Here is a 16,826-nt window from a genome sequence, read left to right as displayed (position 1 = left end):
TTCCGTGGTAACCGTCGCCCCTCTTTTTCTAAATTTAGGTTGCTCATGTGCCAAGAGTGGAGCATGTGAAATAATTCGGAATTTAAAAATAGATCTTAAAAATTTGTAAATACATTTAGGTAAGCACGCAGTACTGAATTAGTTAACACTTGTGCGATTTCTAGGCATTTATCTAACAGTAGCAAATGGAAATAAAACTTTTATCGTGCCCTTTGTGCCTTAAGCCGCATTTTCAAGGAGTGGAATCTTTGCGTTCGTCGCTAATAAGTGTAGCAACTTCACATCTAACATGCCCTGTTTGTAATGAATCTCTCTTAGGATTAGATAAATTAACCATACATCTGTTCACTCACATCACCGACAGTAGTGTTAGCGCTAAATATAATGAAGAAAGTGAAATGGCAAAGAGCGAAAAAGAAATTAACGAAAGTATTAATAGCCTGAACAAGTCATTGGTAGAAAATGACAACGACCATATCAAATGTGATATTTGCAGCTTCACTTTTACAGACAGAACTATATTAGATATGCATCAAAAGCTCTTACACCAAACTTTACCCGATAAAAATACAGGTCTCTACAGTTATCACTGCCATCTGTGCAGTAAGAAATTTAAAAAACGGGGAAGTTTGATGGTTCATCTTCGAGTTGCACATTATGGTTTCGGACATCAGAGTTCTGAAAATTGGAACAATAGTCCGGAAAGCCCCCAACAAACGACTAGAAGCGTTAATATGGACGTCATCGCATCGCCAAAAAATCCACACGAACAAATCAAAATTCAAGATAATAAACAATGGGAATGCGACGTTTGCTCGAAAATGTTTACAACGAAATACTTCTTGAAAAAACATAAAAGGCTGCACACTGGTAAATAGCTATATGCTGTAATATCGCTGCTGATCAGATTAATTTTAGGAGAAATGCCCTATTTTTGCGCGCAGTGCAACAAGTCTTTTACTTTTCAGCAATCGTACCACAAACACATGCTGTATCATTCTTCTGAAAAGCCCTATGTTTGTAACGAATGTGGTCGAGCTTTTAAAGAATTGTCTACGCTTCAAAATCACGCTAGAATTCATTCAGGGGAAAGACCATTTGGATGCGAAACTTGTGGTATGAAAAATCTATGTACATACATACAGATAAATTTGATATGAGATTATGTGGTCCAAATGCTTTACTAATATTTAATAGTTGTTTCAAAGACGCACTTGAGAAATAAAAATTTCAGAAAAGTACTACTTACCCGTTGGTCGCTTGTTTATATGAATTGCGAGCATCCTCTGATCTAAATATCGCTTTTTTTTATTTACATTTTATTGAAGTTTGTATTTCTCACAAACGCTTTTGATCATATGGTACATTGTGTATTTAGAATGATGACATGGTACAAGATGCTTAAACATTTCGTGTCTAATAGTATACAAAATACTAAATTATGTATAAATGCGGTTATTTTGATGAAAGTCAATTTAACGTTTTTCTGTCGTCGTTAATCTGTTGGCAATTGTATTAGTAGTTATTCTCCGACACTACTGGACTGATTGTTGTGAAGTTTTAGAAGATTATTTAAGATTATCACGCAGATGGTAAACGTTAATTAAAATTTGTCTATTTTTATATATCCACCAAAAATTTGATGACGTCATCTCAAAATTGTATTAAATAAATTCTTTTTGAACTTTATATGGTAAAATGTTTTCTATTTGTAGTTTAAGACTTTAAGAGTATATTTGCTTGCAATTTCACTTGTAGGGTCCATAAAAATTGCGAATTTTTCTGGGTTCAGATACGAATCTGTGTACCTAGTTTTCATTTGAATTAACAAGTATATTTTTTATGAATAAATGATCAATATTAAAACAAAAAATAACTATTATTTTATGACAGAGGCTCACCAGTTTTTTCGTGGTAATAATGAAGGAGTTGTTCTAAACTGTACTCATAGTTAGGTTACAGACATCAAATTTAATTTAAATTTCACGAAAAAAAAAGTTTTCAAAAATTGTCTAAGGTTATTTAGACACAATTTTTCTCGTACCTGAAGTACAATACAACAAATCCAGCTTTTTCGAAAAATTATAAGATTTATTTTTACGAATTTTATTTTTTTACGATAATCTCTAAGAAGTTAACAACAAGTGATGTATGCATTCTTAAAGTAAAGGCAAGCTAGACACATGCTATGTGTATGTTTCTTTTCGGAAAAATGGAGTGGGTTGAAAAAATAGTCGGCGTGCAAACATAAATTGATTGCTTTAAAACAAGCAACGCAAAAAGTATATTGCAGAAATAGCATTTTTTTTATTTTTTAGCTCATGCAGTTTTTTTTTTATTTAAAAAAAAATGTAAAAAATTGCTTTATTCACTTACCTATGTAATATTCGTAAATTATCGCAATTTTTCTTAAAAAAAATTCTGACTGATTAGGTTGTTCGGTAGTGCAAGTTTATATAAAATTTGGTAAAATATTGGATTGGATTTTTGAGAAAGCATAAAAAATGAAATAATTTCATCAGTTTCAAAAATAAATACGTCAAAAATGTGTTTAGCGATGCTTTAAGAAAATATTATTTTACAAAAGCAAATAAAACGTACCTATAAAAAGGATATGATAAAAATTCAGATAAATAAAAAAAAATGGTGAAGATTGATTTTTTTAATTATTGTGTATTCTATCAATTAATTCATGTTAATGAAGTGATGAATACCTACATAAAACTCATTCATCTTTATTTATAAACTAAATTTCATTAACACAAGTTCATAATAAATAAAAAAGTTATTTGAGGTGTCCTCTTCTAGCTGATACACTTTGTACTCCAGGGACGAGGGAAGTTCTATCTGATTGCATAAGACCAATTTTTTTAAACTCACTCTATAAAGCTGCCTTTTCCATAATATATGAAAGAAAGTCGATCTAAATTATCTCGAAATTTAATATCATAGGATTCAACATAACGTCACCTTAGAACTGGTTTGCCGCATATCCAGATCGCGTCCGAGGGATTTTCGCCTCTACTGTTTGGTGCAGATTTGCCGCATGTCGCACTTGGGCGAAGCGAAACATAGTTTAGATTCAGTGCTGATTTGCCGCATGTCCAAGCAGAAATCGATACAGTACCGTTATCCGTTTTTACGTACTTCCTTGCTCTTTTGCTTTTCAGCGTTAGGTTTGGGGTTGGGAAAGAAATCGTATTCAACTTCACGCGCAGAACAATAAGAATAATGTGAAATAAATAAAAAAGAGACTTAACAATTTTGATGAATCTGAAATTAAAAAAAAAACAACTGTAATTTGTGCAACTCTTTTTCTGTTGTTATAGATGTTACAAATATTTTCGATTTTTTTTTTAAGAAAGATTGAGTTTCAAATTATTAGATTCGAAATTTTACAAATTTAAATTTCAAATAGATTTGTTGCTCGTTAAACAAATAATTTAATTTTTTACTTAACAGTAACATTTTTATTTAATGATTTCTCGGAAATGATTGAACTTATTTTCTCTAAAATTTTAGTCAACAAAATTCATAATGCTGCATACCTGTATTCGTATTTGTGGAAATGATATTTCCACATCAATAATTACAGATAATAATAGATACATTTTTCAGAGATAATTAAGATTAAGATTTCTTAATCAACTTCACGCGCAGAACAAGTAATACGGCAAGGACTCATAATGTGAAATAAATGAAAAATTGAAACGATATTAGAAATCTCGTGGTGAAGTAGTTAACTAAGTATAACGAACAATGAATGTTAAGTTATTGATGTTTGGATTCGATTTTTTCTAAATATTTTTAAAATAAAGAGACTTATTTTTCTTTATTTTTATATAAAATCTACATTTGATAAAACTCATTGCAGTCATTCATTTTTCCTAAAAACTGTAGAATCCAAATATTGCATTGTTAATTTCCATTGTTAAATGGTGAATTGTGAACGAAATACGGAGTACCAAATTTAAATGTGTTTTACATAAAGGAATTATTTTTACAAAGGATAATAAAATGATATTTTCTTTGCATTGGCGGAGTAAAGGCGGCTCGTTTACTCGCTGCAGTCCTACTAAAATTGCAGCTTAATATGTAATTTTTTTATATAAAATATTCAAACTGATAAAGAACACTCGGGTAAAAATAGGTTGTTGTCTCAAACAATTAGATTCCAGTATTTTATTACATTACGTGGATATTGACTACAAGTAGCTATTGTCGGGCAACCAGAGAAAATTAGCAGTGATACTGTTTAAAACTGTAAATGCAGTATATTTGGATTTGGAAATAAATCATTCGTTTCCATGTCTTATGTATCAGTGACAATTATGTTGACTGCAACCCAAATCTATTTGATTACCCCTAACTCCATAATATCTAGTACTTAATGTAGTTATACGCTTTTCAGTTGAAAATGAAAGAATTAATTGTACTGGTAGTTGTAAACAATTGTATAAATATTTCCGTTGGATTCCTTTGCGAACTCTTTGTCAATTATTATTTATGATACTATGGTATGATCCCAAACTGTTTAGAGAAGAAAGGGAGGCTGTGGTGTGCGCACGTAAACTTGTCCTATTTCTTTCCAATACATTAGCTCTAAATATTAGCTCTCTGTCTATCATCTCCTACGTGCGCTTATCATAGAGTCCTTTTATCTAAAAAGTATGCAGTATTTCCCGCGCAAACCAGCAGTCAGATCTCTAGATTGCCTGGCCTCGTGATTTGTCACGTATTTTTAAATAACATACAGTTTTCTAAATTTGCTGAAGTACTACTAAAATACAAAAATAAATAAACGGGTAAATTATATTCTCAAATTATAACTCCGAATTAAACATGCAATGTGAAAAGTTAATGCCGTGAACCCTACTAAGTATAAATTAAACGTCATTGTTTGCTAACTACATAATTGATTAAACTTATTATTTTAATAAGGTAAGGTATTAAACTAGACAGAGACTTGAATACTTTTTTTTACTAATTTTAATAATTCTTATAAATGAGTAGATATTTAATAATAAAACAATACATATTATTATACGCAAAAAATGTATTTGCATGTTTTTGCATAAACTTCCTGCATTTATAATTTATGAACAGTATTTTGGACGATGCCCAATTAATTGATAAATAATAGTATGTTGATGTAAAAAGAGTATCATTACATTACTTCAAATTCTTTTAACTTTCTTTATGTATGTAGTAATTAGTATATCCTGTTTCCAAAATCTCAAGAAATTAGGGTTATGGTAATTCAATTCAATCTGGATGCTTAGGGTAAAATCTCAATAAACAACAAATGAAAAAGTATGTTATTTTTTAAAATTTATATAACATTTATTGCTGTAAAAGTTGGAGATGACGTTATATGATGGGGAGGATGATTACAAATGTTGGTCAGCGTTTTATCAACCGGAAACGAGAGACCTATGTTTTCGTATTATAGGAGTCATGAAACGTTGAGAAGCCATAAAAGTAGCCAGTCGCCCGATGAACCTGATTACAATACTTCCTTAGCTTGCGCTCGAGACATAAAAAAAAATAAACAATAACATTTGGATTTAATACCTTTTGATATCTGGTATACCTAAACAGTGAGTGAATTTTATGCGGCTATTATTACCATTACATATAACCATCCACTTAAATTAATTGGTAAAAAAATTTGCCCATAAATAAGTTATTGTAAAGTTATTTTTATTTACACGCGTATAATTGCACAACAATAATTGTTAGACAAACAGAATGATAAAGAAAGGCAATGTCATATTAAAAAACAAATTACTCGTTTCGATGTAAGGTACCTTATATAAGTTAACAACATACATCTATTTAGTTATTATAGGTAAAATTCTAATACGCAATTTGTTCTTGAAGTAAGTCGTAAATTGTAAATAGCTATAAATTCGGAAATAATTCTTTTTAAAAGATACAAGTCAAAAATGTATTAGCCATGATTGTCAAGAAACATTCCAATTCTGTTTCAAATTTGCAAGCATTTTATGTCAAAAGCTGATTTTTGTAAACGTTCCAGTAATAAATTTCGAAGCAAAATCCACCTAAACAGATTTTGCTTCGAAATTTTAATTTTCATATTACTTTTACAACATTTTAATTTAAAAAATTAAAAATGTATCTATTATTTGTGATTATTGATGTAGAAATATTGTTTCTACAAATAAGAATACTACAAAAAATTGTGAACTCTTTTACTGGTATGCAGCGTTATAAATCTTGTTCACTAAAACTTTAGAGAAAATAAGTTCAATCATTCCCGAGAAAAAATTAAAGAAAAATGTTACTGTTTAGTAAAAAATTAAATTATTTGTTTATCGAACAACAAATCTATTTGAAATTTAAATTTGTAAAATTTCGAATCTAATAATTTGAAAATATTTGTAACATCTATAACAACAGAAAAAGAGTTGCACAAATTACAGTTGCTTTTTTTTAATTTCAGATTCATCAAAATTGTTAAGTCTCTTTTTTATTTATTTCACATTATTCTTATTGTTCTGCGAGTGAAGTTGAATACGATTTCTTTCCCAACCCCAAACCTAACGCTGAAAAGCAAAAGAGCAAGGAAGTACGTAAAAACGGATAACGGTACTGTATCGATTTCTGCTTGGACATGCGGCAAATCAGCACTGAATCTAAACTATGTTTCGCTTCGCCTAAGTGCGACATGCGGCAAATCTGCACCAAACAGTAGAGGCGAAAATCCCTCGGACGCGATCTGGATATGCGGCAAACCAGTTCTAAGGTGACGATAAGAAACCGAATCTTCAATTACCAACATATTGTGGTTAGTTTTTAGAAATAAATAGCTTTGACACTATTAGGAATATTTAAAAAATATATAAATCACCAAAAGAGTGAACAAGATTTTTCTAGTTTAAGCAATTTGTATCTCTCATGGTCTTATCATTCTAGATACTAAATCTAAGCAAAAATTCGTGCTTTCTGCTTTATCATAGAACAAATAAGAGTTTATTTTAGATTTAATTTAAGCGCTCAATTTCAGGCATAATTGCTCTCAAATTGTTTATACCATATTTTTTGTTGATTTAAAATTACAAACGGGCCATGCCACATAATTTTAAAATTTATAATCAAAGATTAAATGCTGTATTATTTTTAGGAAAGAGGTTCAGGCAACGAGTATCATATCTGGTTCATCAACGAATACATACCGGTGTTATGCCCTATAAATGTACTGCTTGTGAAAAAAGCTTTCGATATAAAGTGAGTCAGCGATCCCATAAATGTCCTGTAACGCCTCCAGGATCGGTAGTTAAGGTTACCGAATCAGAGAAGACTCAAAAACAGGAAACTCTTGTTACTAGTACTAACACTGTAAACAATGAAGCTATGAATGTTAAATGCATAATGTCTGTAGACTATAGTACTGGCAATATAAATTTTATACAGAATGATCATCGCAGTGAGCTTAAGCTTATGTACATGGAAAATAATATGCCTCAAAGGAATCCACAAGAGAATGTAACTGCCATGGATGAAGAAAATAGTTCATGCCCATCTCTGAAAAAGTCAGAAAAACCTGCAGAAAACCCCGGAAACAACTTGTGTAACAGTACGTAAATTTAAATCTTTTGAACATTGTGTGATATCAAAGTTACAGATACTTCAGCGTATACAGCGGAACATTCAGATTTGTTTTCAATGGTTTTGTCACCCTTACTGCCCGATGTAGAATCACTATGTCTGACAAATTCTTCCGTTGAAAATCCACAGAAAAATGAAGAAAAAGTGTGTGATAATCTTCAGATATTAAATGAAGAATCTTTCAAAGAGTTGTTGTATGGGCCTGGAAACAAATAAAATGAAAAATGTTTTTGCTACGATGATTAAATATTATAAGCGCAAGCACTTTGTTATATTGCTTTTACATACTATATTTGACGTTAATTTAGAGTTTTAAATATCTTGAACAAGTTTTGTTTTTGAAACTTGATCTGTACTTCCAGTTTTTATTTAAATAAAAATCGCCACTTTATTGAATTGGTTTAATTTTCTAAGTTTATTGTTCGGATGGCATTTCAAAATGTTATTTGTTTAAATATATATCAGTAATGCCAAAACGGACCATATTTAACATTGTTCATAAAACTAAGAGATTAAATTAAAAGAAAAGACGATCTAAAGATATTTAGACATTACAACTTTCCTCGTCTCTGAAGCATAATCAGTGAATATTTAGCATAGGTATTAATTTTAAAATGTATAATACACTACTATGAGCGTTATTCGTTCCTAGTGAAGGAACAGAATGAACAATTTTTTGCAATAATTTCCATCAAAACTTCTGAATTTGAACCAGAATTGATCTGAAGAGATATATTGGATATAATGTGGTTATTATATTAATTGCTTTTAAACTCTCATAGAATTTCACAGTTGTCAGTTATACAGGAGTCTATATCCGCTTGGGTGAGAAGAACTTTTCCTCGAAAAAGCACACACACATTTATGTTGCACTCACTAGATTTTTCTTTTTTTTAGTAAAAACAAAGTAACTTTGTACTCAAACATTTTTATTACAAAAAATATACATATTAAATTTGATATATTTCAGTAATTTATATTATACATCAAAATAGTCACTGCCACTCAAACGCTTTTAGTCTGGCTCTGTGAGTATTATCTAGCCATCCCTAGCACCTACGTTTACATTTGCTGAATTTAATGAAGGCTCCGATATAAAATCCTTTAAACGCCATATGCAGGCTGTTTAGTAAACACTATATCTTTGCGGCCAGTATACTGTGGTCCGTACCGGTGTAAAACATGCAGTCAACAAAAATGTCCTCAAGTCGTCGTTGGACGAAAAAGCTGTCTTTTCCATTCCTCCATGGCTAATTTGAAGATATAACTTATCACCGTTTTTTATTATACCTTTTTAGTGCTCTAGCCTCTTTTTCTTCGTTTGATTTGTCGCCTTGTCGTGTTTGGTCTGCTTTTTTGTTCGGATTTTTGCTTTTCCCACACTTTGTGTGTTCTTTTTATATGTTTTCTTTTGTGTTTTTGTGATTCCCTTATGTTCCCTTTTGTCGCCCTTTTTTATAGTTTTTTAGCGCCTTAAATGTGTTTTATTTGTGGTATTTTTAGTATCTATTTTTTATGTATTTTCTGCCTCTTTTGTGATCAATAATAAACTTTTTTTTATTCTACAAACATAAGACAAATTATACTCAGAAGAGTGAATGAGTTAAAAAGGATAAAGTTAAAAATAACTGAGTTGCTAAGCCATATATATATATCCTTTACAAGTAATTCCATAAAATAAAAATATATTAATATTATTATTATTACTATTATTAAATAGATATATACAACATTTATTTATTGTACAATTTATATTATAATAAAATTTCAAAGTAGATTTAAACTTTAATTGTTGCACAAATTATTGTTCTATCCAAAGTGGATTTATTTCATGTAGATAGCGATAAGATTTTTTTTTAATTATAGATTAGATTAAGGTATATGTGGGGTTTCCCAACAGTCCAAGAGTTGAATAGAGCTGATTTAGGGCTATTGTTGACAAGAATTTTCAAATTTACACGTATAAACCAAAATTTATTTTTTTTACTTGAAACACATTTTCAAAAGTTTAAATTTTTTACGAAAAAAAAATGCATGGGCAGATATATTGTAGTAGTTTATGAAAAATCGCAGCTCGATGAGTTTTAAATTTTTTTATAGACGCTGGTTTAGAATTTTACCCAAATCTTTTTAGTTGTTTGCCCTAACATACGTATAAAAGTCGAATAATTTTTAAGCATATTTAGACAAGATGATTTACAAATTTATTATTATTATTATTTTTAAACAAGAGAGTATATTTTATATTTTGAAACTTGTTTCTTAGTAAACTTTGTTTTGATACCACCTTTTTTGAGATTATATTGTAGCCATAACTCCAAAACATCCATTAGGATTTTAATCTCACTCTTCATTCCTCCACAGACCTGTGCGAAATTGACCCTACATCAAGAAATATACAGCATAGAATTTAGATAGGTACACTTTTTTATATTTTATTCAACAAAATGGTTCAACAGATTTAAAAAATAAAAAAACAGGATAAAAATTCTGAAATTTTAACGTTGCTGAGAGATTGTAGCTTAATAAATTTATTCTGGGTAGTTTAATTCACGCTATGTTGACCAAGTGACATAACTGACAGTATTATTCTCATTGTGCAGTATTAATGTAGTAATTAATTGCAAGCAACAAGCAAGCATAAGAATTGTTAACCTAATTTTGTTTCTTTAGGTACATCTATACAAATGAAAATAGTCGGATGTGATCAACAAAAATCGCCCTCTAATTGGCGCCAGATATAATAATGATCAGCCATTTTCAATCCCCTCTACTGAATACAAATAGAGGTGATTTTTCTTGATCACACTTTATTTATTACGCAGATGTAACAAATAATACTACCTATTTAATTATTATGCGCATTTATGTGTGAATTATTCGATACAGTTTTGTATTCAAAGACAAGCCATAAAGTATAAAATAAAAATAAAACGTAATTGATTTGCCCATTTCGGACCCTTCTAAATGATGCCCTTGTTTGAAGTAGGCGTTGTAGTATTTTTAACTAGCATGGTCATTATTATTAGAGAGCAGTAAGTATTGAAGCACTTGTATATATGTTAACGAACCTTGTCAGACAACAGTAATAGAAAAACCATGCCTAGACTTTATCACAAGTGTACCTATTTCAGAATAATGAGTAATTCTAGCCGTAATTTTATTGTTGCATAGTACAGAATAAATAAAATTCATTTTCTTATCTACTGGTTGTATGTACAAAATGAAACCATTCTCCTATTACAAAAATGAAAATTACGAATAATATCATGAATTTTGTCAAAGACCAGCATGTGTCTATGTATTTACTACTATAGAGTTTTAAAATAATAATTAAAGCAAAACACAACTGACTTGTCGCGGCTTAATTTTAGTCTTCTTATAAATTCTTATTGCTTCAATAAAAACATCATCCAACCCTTCTCTCGTTTTTGCCGAACATTCGGCATATCCTTGTGCTCGTACTTTTCTTTTGAGTTTCTTTCCATCTTGTGTTGAAAAGCATCGCAGGCTTGGATCTTCTCTTAAATCTATTTTTGTAGCTACAATTATCCAATTAATATTACTTTGCATTCACTGTTTGATTAAAAAGTTGTCATACCTACTAGTAGTATAGGTGTATGAGGATTATGATGTCGGACTTCTGGAACCCATTTTACCGAGACGTTGTCATACGATGACGATGTGTCATCAACGGCGAAACAAACTAAGAAGCATTTTGTCTAAAATAGAAAAGTTTAGTGTTTTTTTTATAAGCGGGAGTCACATTTACATTAGGATATGCCAACGGCCGGAGTCTTTCATAGTCTTCTTGTCCAGCCGTGTCCCATAGAGTCATATTGTACACCACACCATCAACCGTGATGTCTTGTCCATAATGTTCAAATCTAATAGGAACAAAAAGCAAAAATAAATTAAAACACGACTACATAGCACACAGAAGTCTTTTCGAAAATATTATTTTAATAATAAATTCATTGACTACGGTATATGAGACAAATGAGGCTTCTATATGACATAAATAAGGCGACAATTTTGTCAAAGTTTAGATTCATAAATACTCACGATCTTTACTTAAATATGGCAATGCAATTTTCGAAGTCATTTCTGTCTATTGATACATTTAAAAGCATGATACAATAACTTGTTGAAAGTTAAATTAAATTCTAAAATTTAATTGCAACTTACAGACAAAGGAATGCCGATGTATATTAATAAAAGTGCTATTTGTTATTTTATTAAAATTATATGGGGCTTATTTTTTTATCAGTTATTTCAGAATAATTCCGAGTCTTTTAATGCATTTGAAACGATGAACTTAATATCAGTTAATGCTTATTCCTCAACCCTCAAGACGGTTTTGAGGTATACGTACTTTCTTATTTCTCGCAAGCACAATGTTGTTTTTTATATAAACAGAAAAATATCTGATGCCTTATTTTAACAGTTATTATAAGATCTATACAAAAAGTATATATACATATACAGTTAGCTGGGAAAGTTCTGCGTCCTTCCCGTCGTTCCATCTTTCAGTGAACGCTAATGATTCACTCAGGAAGGTGATAGTGGAGGGTGGTAAAACTTTCCGAGCAAATTGTACTGATTTATTTTTAAATGTGTACCGCCTGTTCTAAATAGCGTTATGTACTAAAAGTGCCACCTTTCAGACAAACTTCGTACCAATATAACGAATGAAAGTAACATCAAAAATTTGTAAAAAATGTACTGGCAGGTTGTTACTGTGAACTCATTTGAAATAAATGTATAAGTACGGTTATCAATTTCATATATAAAAAGTTAAAACCCTAGAATTTTTTGAGTACACAAATATTTACGTTTAATACAAATCTAACCATATGTATAATGGTAATCTTAACAAAAGGTTTTTGAAGGTTTCAAGTTTTTGGAAACTTATGCCACAATATGCTATAACACACGTAGTGGAGGGTAAAATACAGTATTAAAAAAAGCGGACATTCAGATAAAAGTGGTCGATCTAGCAACAGTTATCTAGTAGAATTTATGTTACTTAGTTAAGATTCCTTTTCTAGGTATCTCTTAATTGTTATTAAAGAAAGATATTGAAGTGCTATATAACAAAAAATAAATGTTTAAAATATTAAAGACACTAAATATACTTATCTGTTGTGTCTGTCTCCGTAAGTAAACTTAATTTTCTCTTAAATTGATGTTTATTAATTCAAAGCATGATAATTCTACATAGATCTTACAGTTTTTATTCATTTATTGCTTTAATTTAGGACTTGAAGTTCTTAATCAAGCTACCCAATTAGTTCAAGGTATTTTAATAAAAATTTTCTGTATATATTTTAAAATAAATAGATCCACAAATATAAAATATGGTGTCAAATAAAATACTTTAAAAAATTCTCATTATGGAATATATTGTACACACCTAGTTTCATTTAAGCTGATTAATAAGCCCGATATAAATCTTTTCAGAACGACCATTGAGTTACCATTAAAGAGTATAGAATAGCGTCAACAAAAAAATAAAATTTGTTCATAAAATATAGCCTTCCCCACAATTTGTGTTACTTTTTTAATTTAAATTTGTCATTGAAAACCATTAAATAATTTTTCATTTATTTTGATTTTCTAAAGAATTTATGATTGTGAATTATATCATTAAAGAAGTAGTAAGTAATATTTATTTATTTATTATTTTTAAATTTAAAAATATTTTACAATTTAAGTTGCTTTAAATAATTGTTTTTATACCCTGGTAATTTTATCTGTGATTTTGTCAAATACAAATAATAAGATAATTTCATTTTAGAATTCTATGAAATATACTTAAACTTCAGCATATTAAAAAAAAGCTACCCACTAAATAAATAAAAAATAAAACGATACATATAATATAGTTACTTATTTATATGCATCCATCGATAAGTTATATTTGTTTAAATTGATAAAATACTTTACATACAAATACCCACAGTGTACACTTATAAAAACTCCCGTTTTATTTAATTTTTATCCGACAAAATAAACAAATCCGGATATTAAAGTTGTCAGTAGGTAGCGATAATGAAGGCAAATTGGGACTATGACTTACACTGTTGGCACGTACTCCTCTGGGAACTCATTTTTCGTATATGAAATTAGAAGGCACGTCTTTCCTACCACACCATCCCCAACGACAGTAATTTTGACGTTTTCTGGTGATGAGGTCATATCTAAAAAATAATAATCAGTGGAATCTTTACACACAAGTATATAACTAACTTTATTCGCCAATAAAAAAAATAATAAAGTGGGTAATTTTAGTGTGTTAATGACACAGTCATGCGTATGTTCGTGTCACGTTGCACATTATTAATAAAATCTAAAAATCCATTTTATCAGTTTTGCAAGTCCTATGTATATTACGGTTGTGACGTATGAAAGGGCGTTCCTACATTGAGTAGTAGGGATTACTAGCTTAATAAAAGTACAAATTACTTACTTGCATAAGAGAAGTCACTTTGAGAATTTACAAATCACAGTTTTTCTCCACATTTAAAAAGTTAAGGTACTTATGGAAATACACGAACCACACTAAATAATAGCACACATCGTATCATTCATTATCTGGAAGGAAACTGTTATCTAAAAATTATCAAGAGAAGCGCTGTTACACTTGTAAATTTATTGTGTTAGTTTACCAATGTCTCTCTATGACGGACTAGTGCCATAAAGCGATGAGAGACTTTTCCATAAATTTATGTGACCTGTTTCCGTTAATAAAGCTTCATTTAGTTATTTTGATAATTTGCTAATTGAGACGGTAACATATTTCACACTGAGCTGCCACACTCATGAATCATTTCATTCTTTCCTACACTACGTTTGTTGAATTAAATAAGCAAAGTTAAGTTTGCTTTAGGCGGGTCTGCATTATGACTAGAACGTTTAAAGTAGCATATTATTATTCAAAGAAATTGTAGCCATTTATAAGGCAGAGGATGAGCATTGTTTATTGATACATTCTTTGCATTGCTGTTGCCTATTTGCGTTTAGTGATGGGCTTATGAATTTTATTTATGTATAGTATTTATGAGCTCCTCGCAATAAATAATTATTTATAAAGAAAATCAGCATAGAAAAATAGATTTTTAATTAATGTTGTATTGTTTTTATCATAAAATGTGACGAAGCTATTTTAGCGATTTTTTTTTAGGTTTTTGTGTACATTCTGTTTTTAAACCTAGGCAAGAGTAATAGTGTTCTATTGATAAATTGCTAATTTCAAGTTTTCTTGGCGTTTTTAACTGTTCGTAAAAAATGAACATGCAGGTTTCTTCTTCTGTGTGTCTTCTGTTCAAAATATTTTGAATAAATAAATACCACATGATTGGTGCTCTGAAATTGTCCGTCAGTATAGATTATAATGTACTCAAAAAAATTGATGATCCCGTAGTGAGTTACGTATGGTTACACCCTCGAAACTCAACGAAATTTTAATAATTAATAGCAGTAATTTAAACATTTCTCATAAGAAACAAATATTTGCGCATTCGCTGTATATCTCTGTTCATTTTTACTAAAAGCGTAAGTTTTAAATTAATTAATAATATAGTTATTGAGGCATTTTCTGTAATTATTTCGAGCCACTGACCTCAATATTTTGTTCATTTATCATCATCTAAAATTTTGTAATTTTCACATATTTAACCACATAAAAAATGAGCAACACAAAAAGTGAGTCACTTTTTGCGTGTAAAATTGCACTACAAATATTTTCCTGCGAATTATTGTCATTTCACAGCTAGTCTAAACTAAAAACTACTAGCTTGTTTCTAAAAACTACATATGTAACAAAAATTTCTGAAGTGGTAAGGCATTAACATTGAGTCACAAAGTATAAAAGTCCATTTCAAATTTATTCACTCGTAGCCTTCAAAACATCAATGTTGAAGAAAGTAATCAAGAAATCATTACTTAAAACACACCGTTAGATGCGTTTTTTTTTACTTTTTTGAAATTCTTAAATGTGCTTTTACTAACACCCAGAAAAGATTAAATTGACGGTGTGTATAACTTGCTGTACCTATAACATGTTGTACTCTCTTATGGTCTTTTGGAACATACGAGTAGCAAACGCACAAGGAAAAAAGGTCAACTTAAAATTAATTAATCTACAATGAAGTTAAAATTAATCCCTTAAAAAATATTACAGATCTATGGATCATTTTTATAACAAATTGTGTTTCCGTTAAGCGAAGGCAATCCGAAAAGTATCTGGTACAATAATACAATAATTCAATCCTTAAAAAGAAAATATCAATTTTGGCAGAGTTATAAACGTATAAATCCATACTCGACCTTGAAAACTTTAAGTCACTTAAATGTTATTAGAGCCACTATAAAACTGCTCATCAAGAATGCATATTACAGCTACGTAAAAAGTGTCAGCAGTAACATCAAGGCTGATCCTAAAGCATTCTGGGCATTTTTGAAAGCAAAAAATCGTTAAACAACAATAACATCGACAATGACTCGAGATAATAATATATTTGAAACACCACAACAAATCGTGAATGAGTTCGCAAATTTCTTTTTTTTTTACACATAATTCTCCTAATATTAATAACGTCTGTGATTTTAATCCCTCTGAAATAAGTGTAAATACTTTGCATCCTTTCCAGATTTCTGTATTTGCAAACCTCTATTTATTATTTATAATATGATTCTAAAAACTTGTCGGTTTCCTTTTTTGTGGAAATTATCACGAGTTTCACCTATTTGATATATCGTTCGGATATATCAAACTATCGTCCCGTAAGTATTATGAGTAATTTTGCAAAAGTGTTTGAGTATGTTCTTCATCCCAAAATCTATTCGCATGTCTCACATATGCTAAGTACTAAGCAGCATGATTTCATGACGGGTCGATCGACTGTCACAAATCTTAGAGTGTTTACTCAATTTGTTTCGGAAGTTCTGAATAGAGGAGGGCAAATAGACTGATTCCTCGAAGGCATTCGACAGAATAAATCACAGTCTGCTGCTTGTTAAACAGTTAAGGTGGTATCACTCAGAATTGTCACACAACAGTTGAGCATAAATAACTCTTCACGTAGTCCAAACACTCTCTAGTGTTCTCTAGTCACTTTTCAAATATCTTAACGCTTGCTACTGCTATCGTTGTTCCGTGCGTGTAGGAGGTATAATGTTGTCGCTCTTTC

The 16,826-nt window shown here is 30.0% G+C and overlaps 2 protein-coding genes across 5 annotated transcripts; one reads left to right on the top strand and one right to left on the bottom strand.

The window, feature by feature from the left end:
• The first annotated feature begins 61 nt into the window (after window positions 1-61).
• Window positions 62-7,904, top strand: LOC135122504 (zinc finger protein 271-like). Of its 2 annotated transcripts, none has more exons than XM_064046728.1 (5): window positions 62-105; window positions 165-870; window positions 919-1,116; window positions 7,148-7,600; window positions 7,649-7,904. In XM_064046728.1, exons 2-5 carry the CDS (start codon window positions 186-188, stop codon window positions 7,846-7,848), a joined length of 1,536 nt encoding a protein of 511 aa, XP_063902798.1. In that variant the 5' UTR covers window positions 62-105; window positions 165-185; the 3' UTR covers window positions 7,849-7,904. The 2 variants fall into 2 exon arrangements, with proteins under 2 accessions (XP_063902798.1, XP_063902799.1); XM_064046729.1 differs by lacking the exon at window positions 62-105 and having other exon boundaries at window positions 115-267; window positions 319-870.
• Window positions 7,905-8,544: 640 nt separating this feature from the next.
• On the bottom strand, window positions 8,545-14,441 carry LOC135122501 (ras-like GTP-binding protein RhoL). 3 transcript variants are annotated; one of them, XM_064046722.1, is made up of 6 exons: window positions 14,304-14,441; window positions 14,105-14,229; window positions 13,715-13,835; window positions 11,405-11,519; window positions 11,234-11,354; window positions 8,545-11,174 (listed from the first exon to the last, which is right to left on the bottom strand). In XM_064046722.1, exons 3-6 carry the CDS (start codon window positions 13,831-13,833, stop codon window positions 10,966-10,968), a joined length of 564 nt encoding a protein of 187 aa, XP_063902792.1. In that variant the 5' UTR covers window positions 13,834-13,835; window positions 14,105-14,229; window positions 14,304-14,441; the 3' UTR covers window positions 8,545-10,965. The 3 variants fall into 3 exon arrangements, with proteins under 3 accessions (XP_063902792.1, XP_063902793.1, XP_063902794.1); XM_064046723.1 differs by lacking the exon at window positions 14,304-14,441 and having other exon boundaries at window positions 14,105-14,247; XM_064046724.1 differs by lacking the exons at window positions 14,105-14,229; window positions 14,304-14,441 and adding an exon at window positions 13,885-13,993.
• Between the last annotated feature and the right edge of the window lie 2,385 nt (window positions 14,442-16,826).

The sequence above is a fragment of the Zophobas morio genome, unplaced genomic scaffold, assembly GCF_036711695.1.
Source record: "Zophobas morio isolate AGI-343-1 ecotype UQ-CSIRO unplaced genomic scaffold, CSIRO_AGI_Zmor_V1 ptg000005l, whole genome shotgun sequence".
NCBI classification, from domain to species: domain Eukaryota; kingdom Metazoa; phylum Arthropoda; class Insecta; order Coleoptera; family Tenebrionidae; genus Zophobas; species Zophobas morio.
The sequence above is the reverse complement of the archived record's forward strand: the minus strand, read 5'-3'. Positions and strand labels throughout refer to the sequence as shown.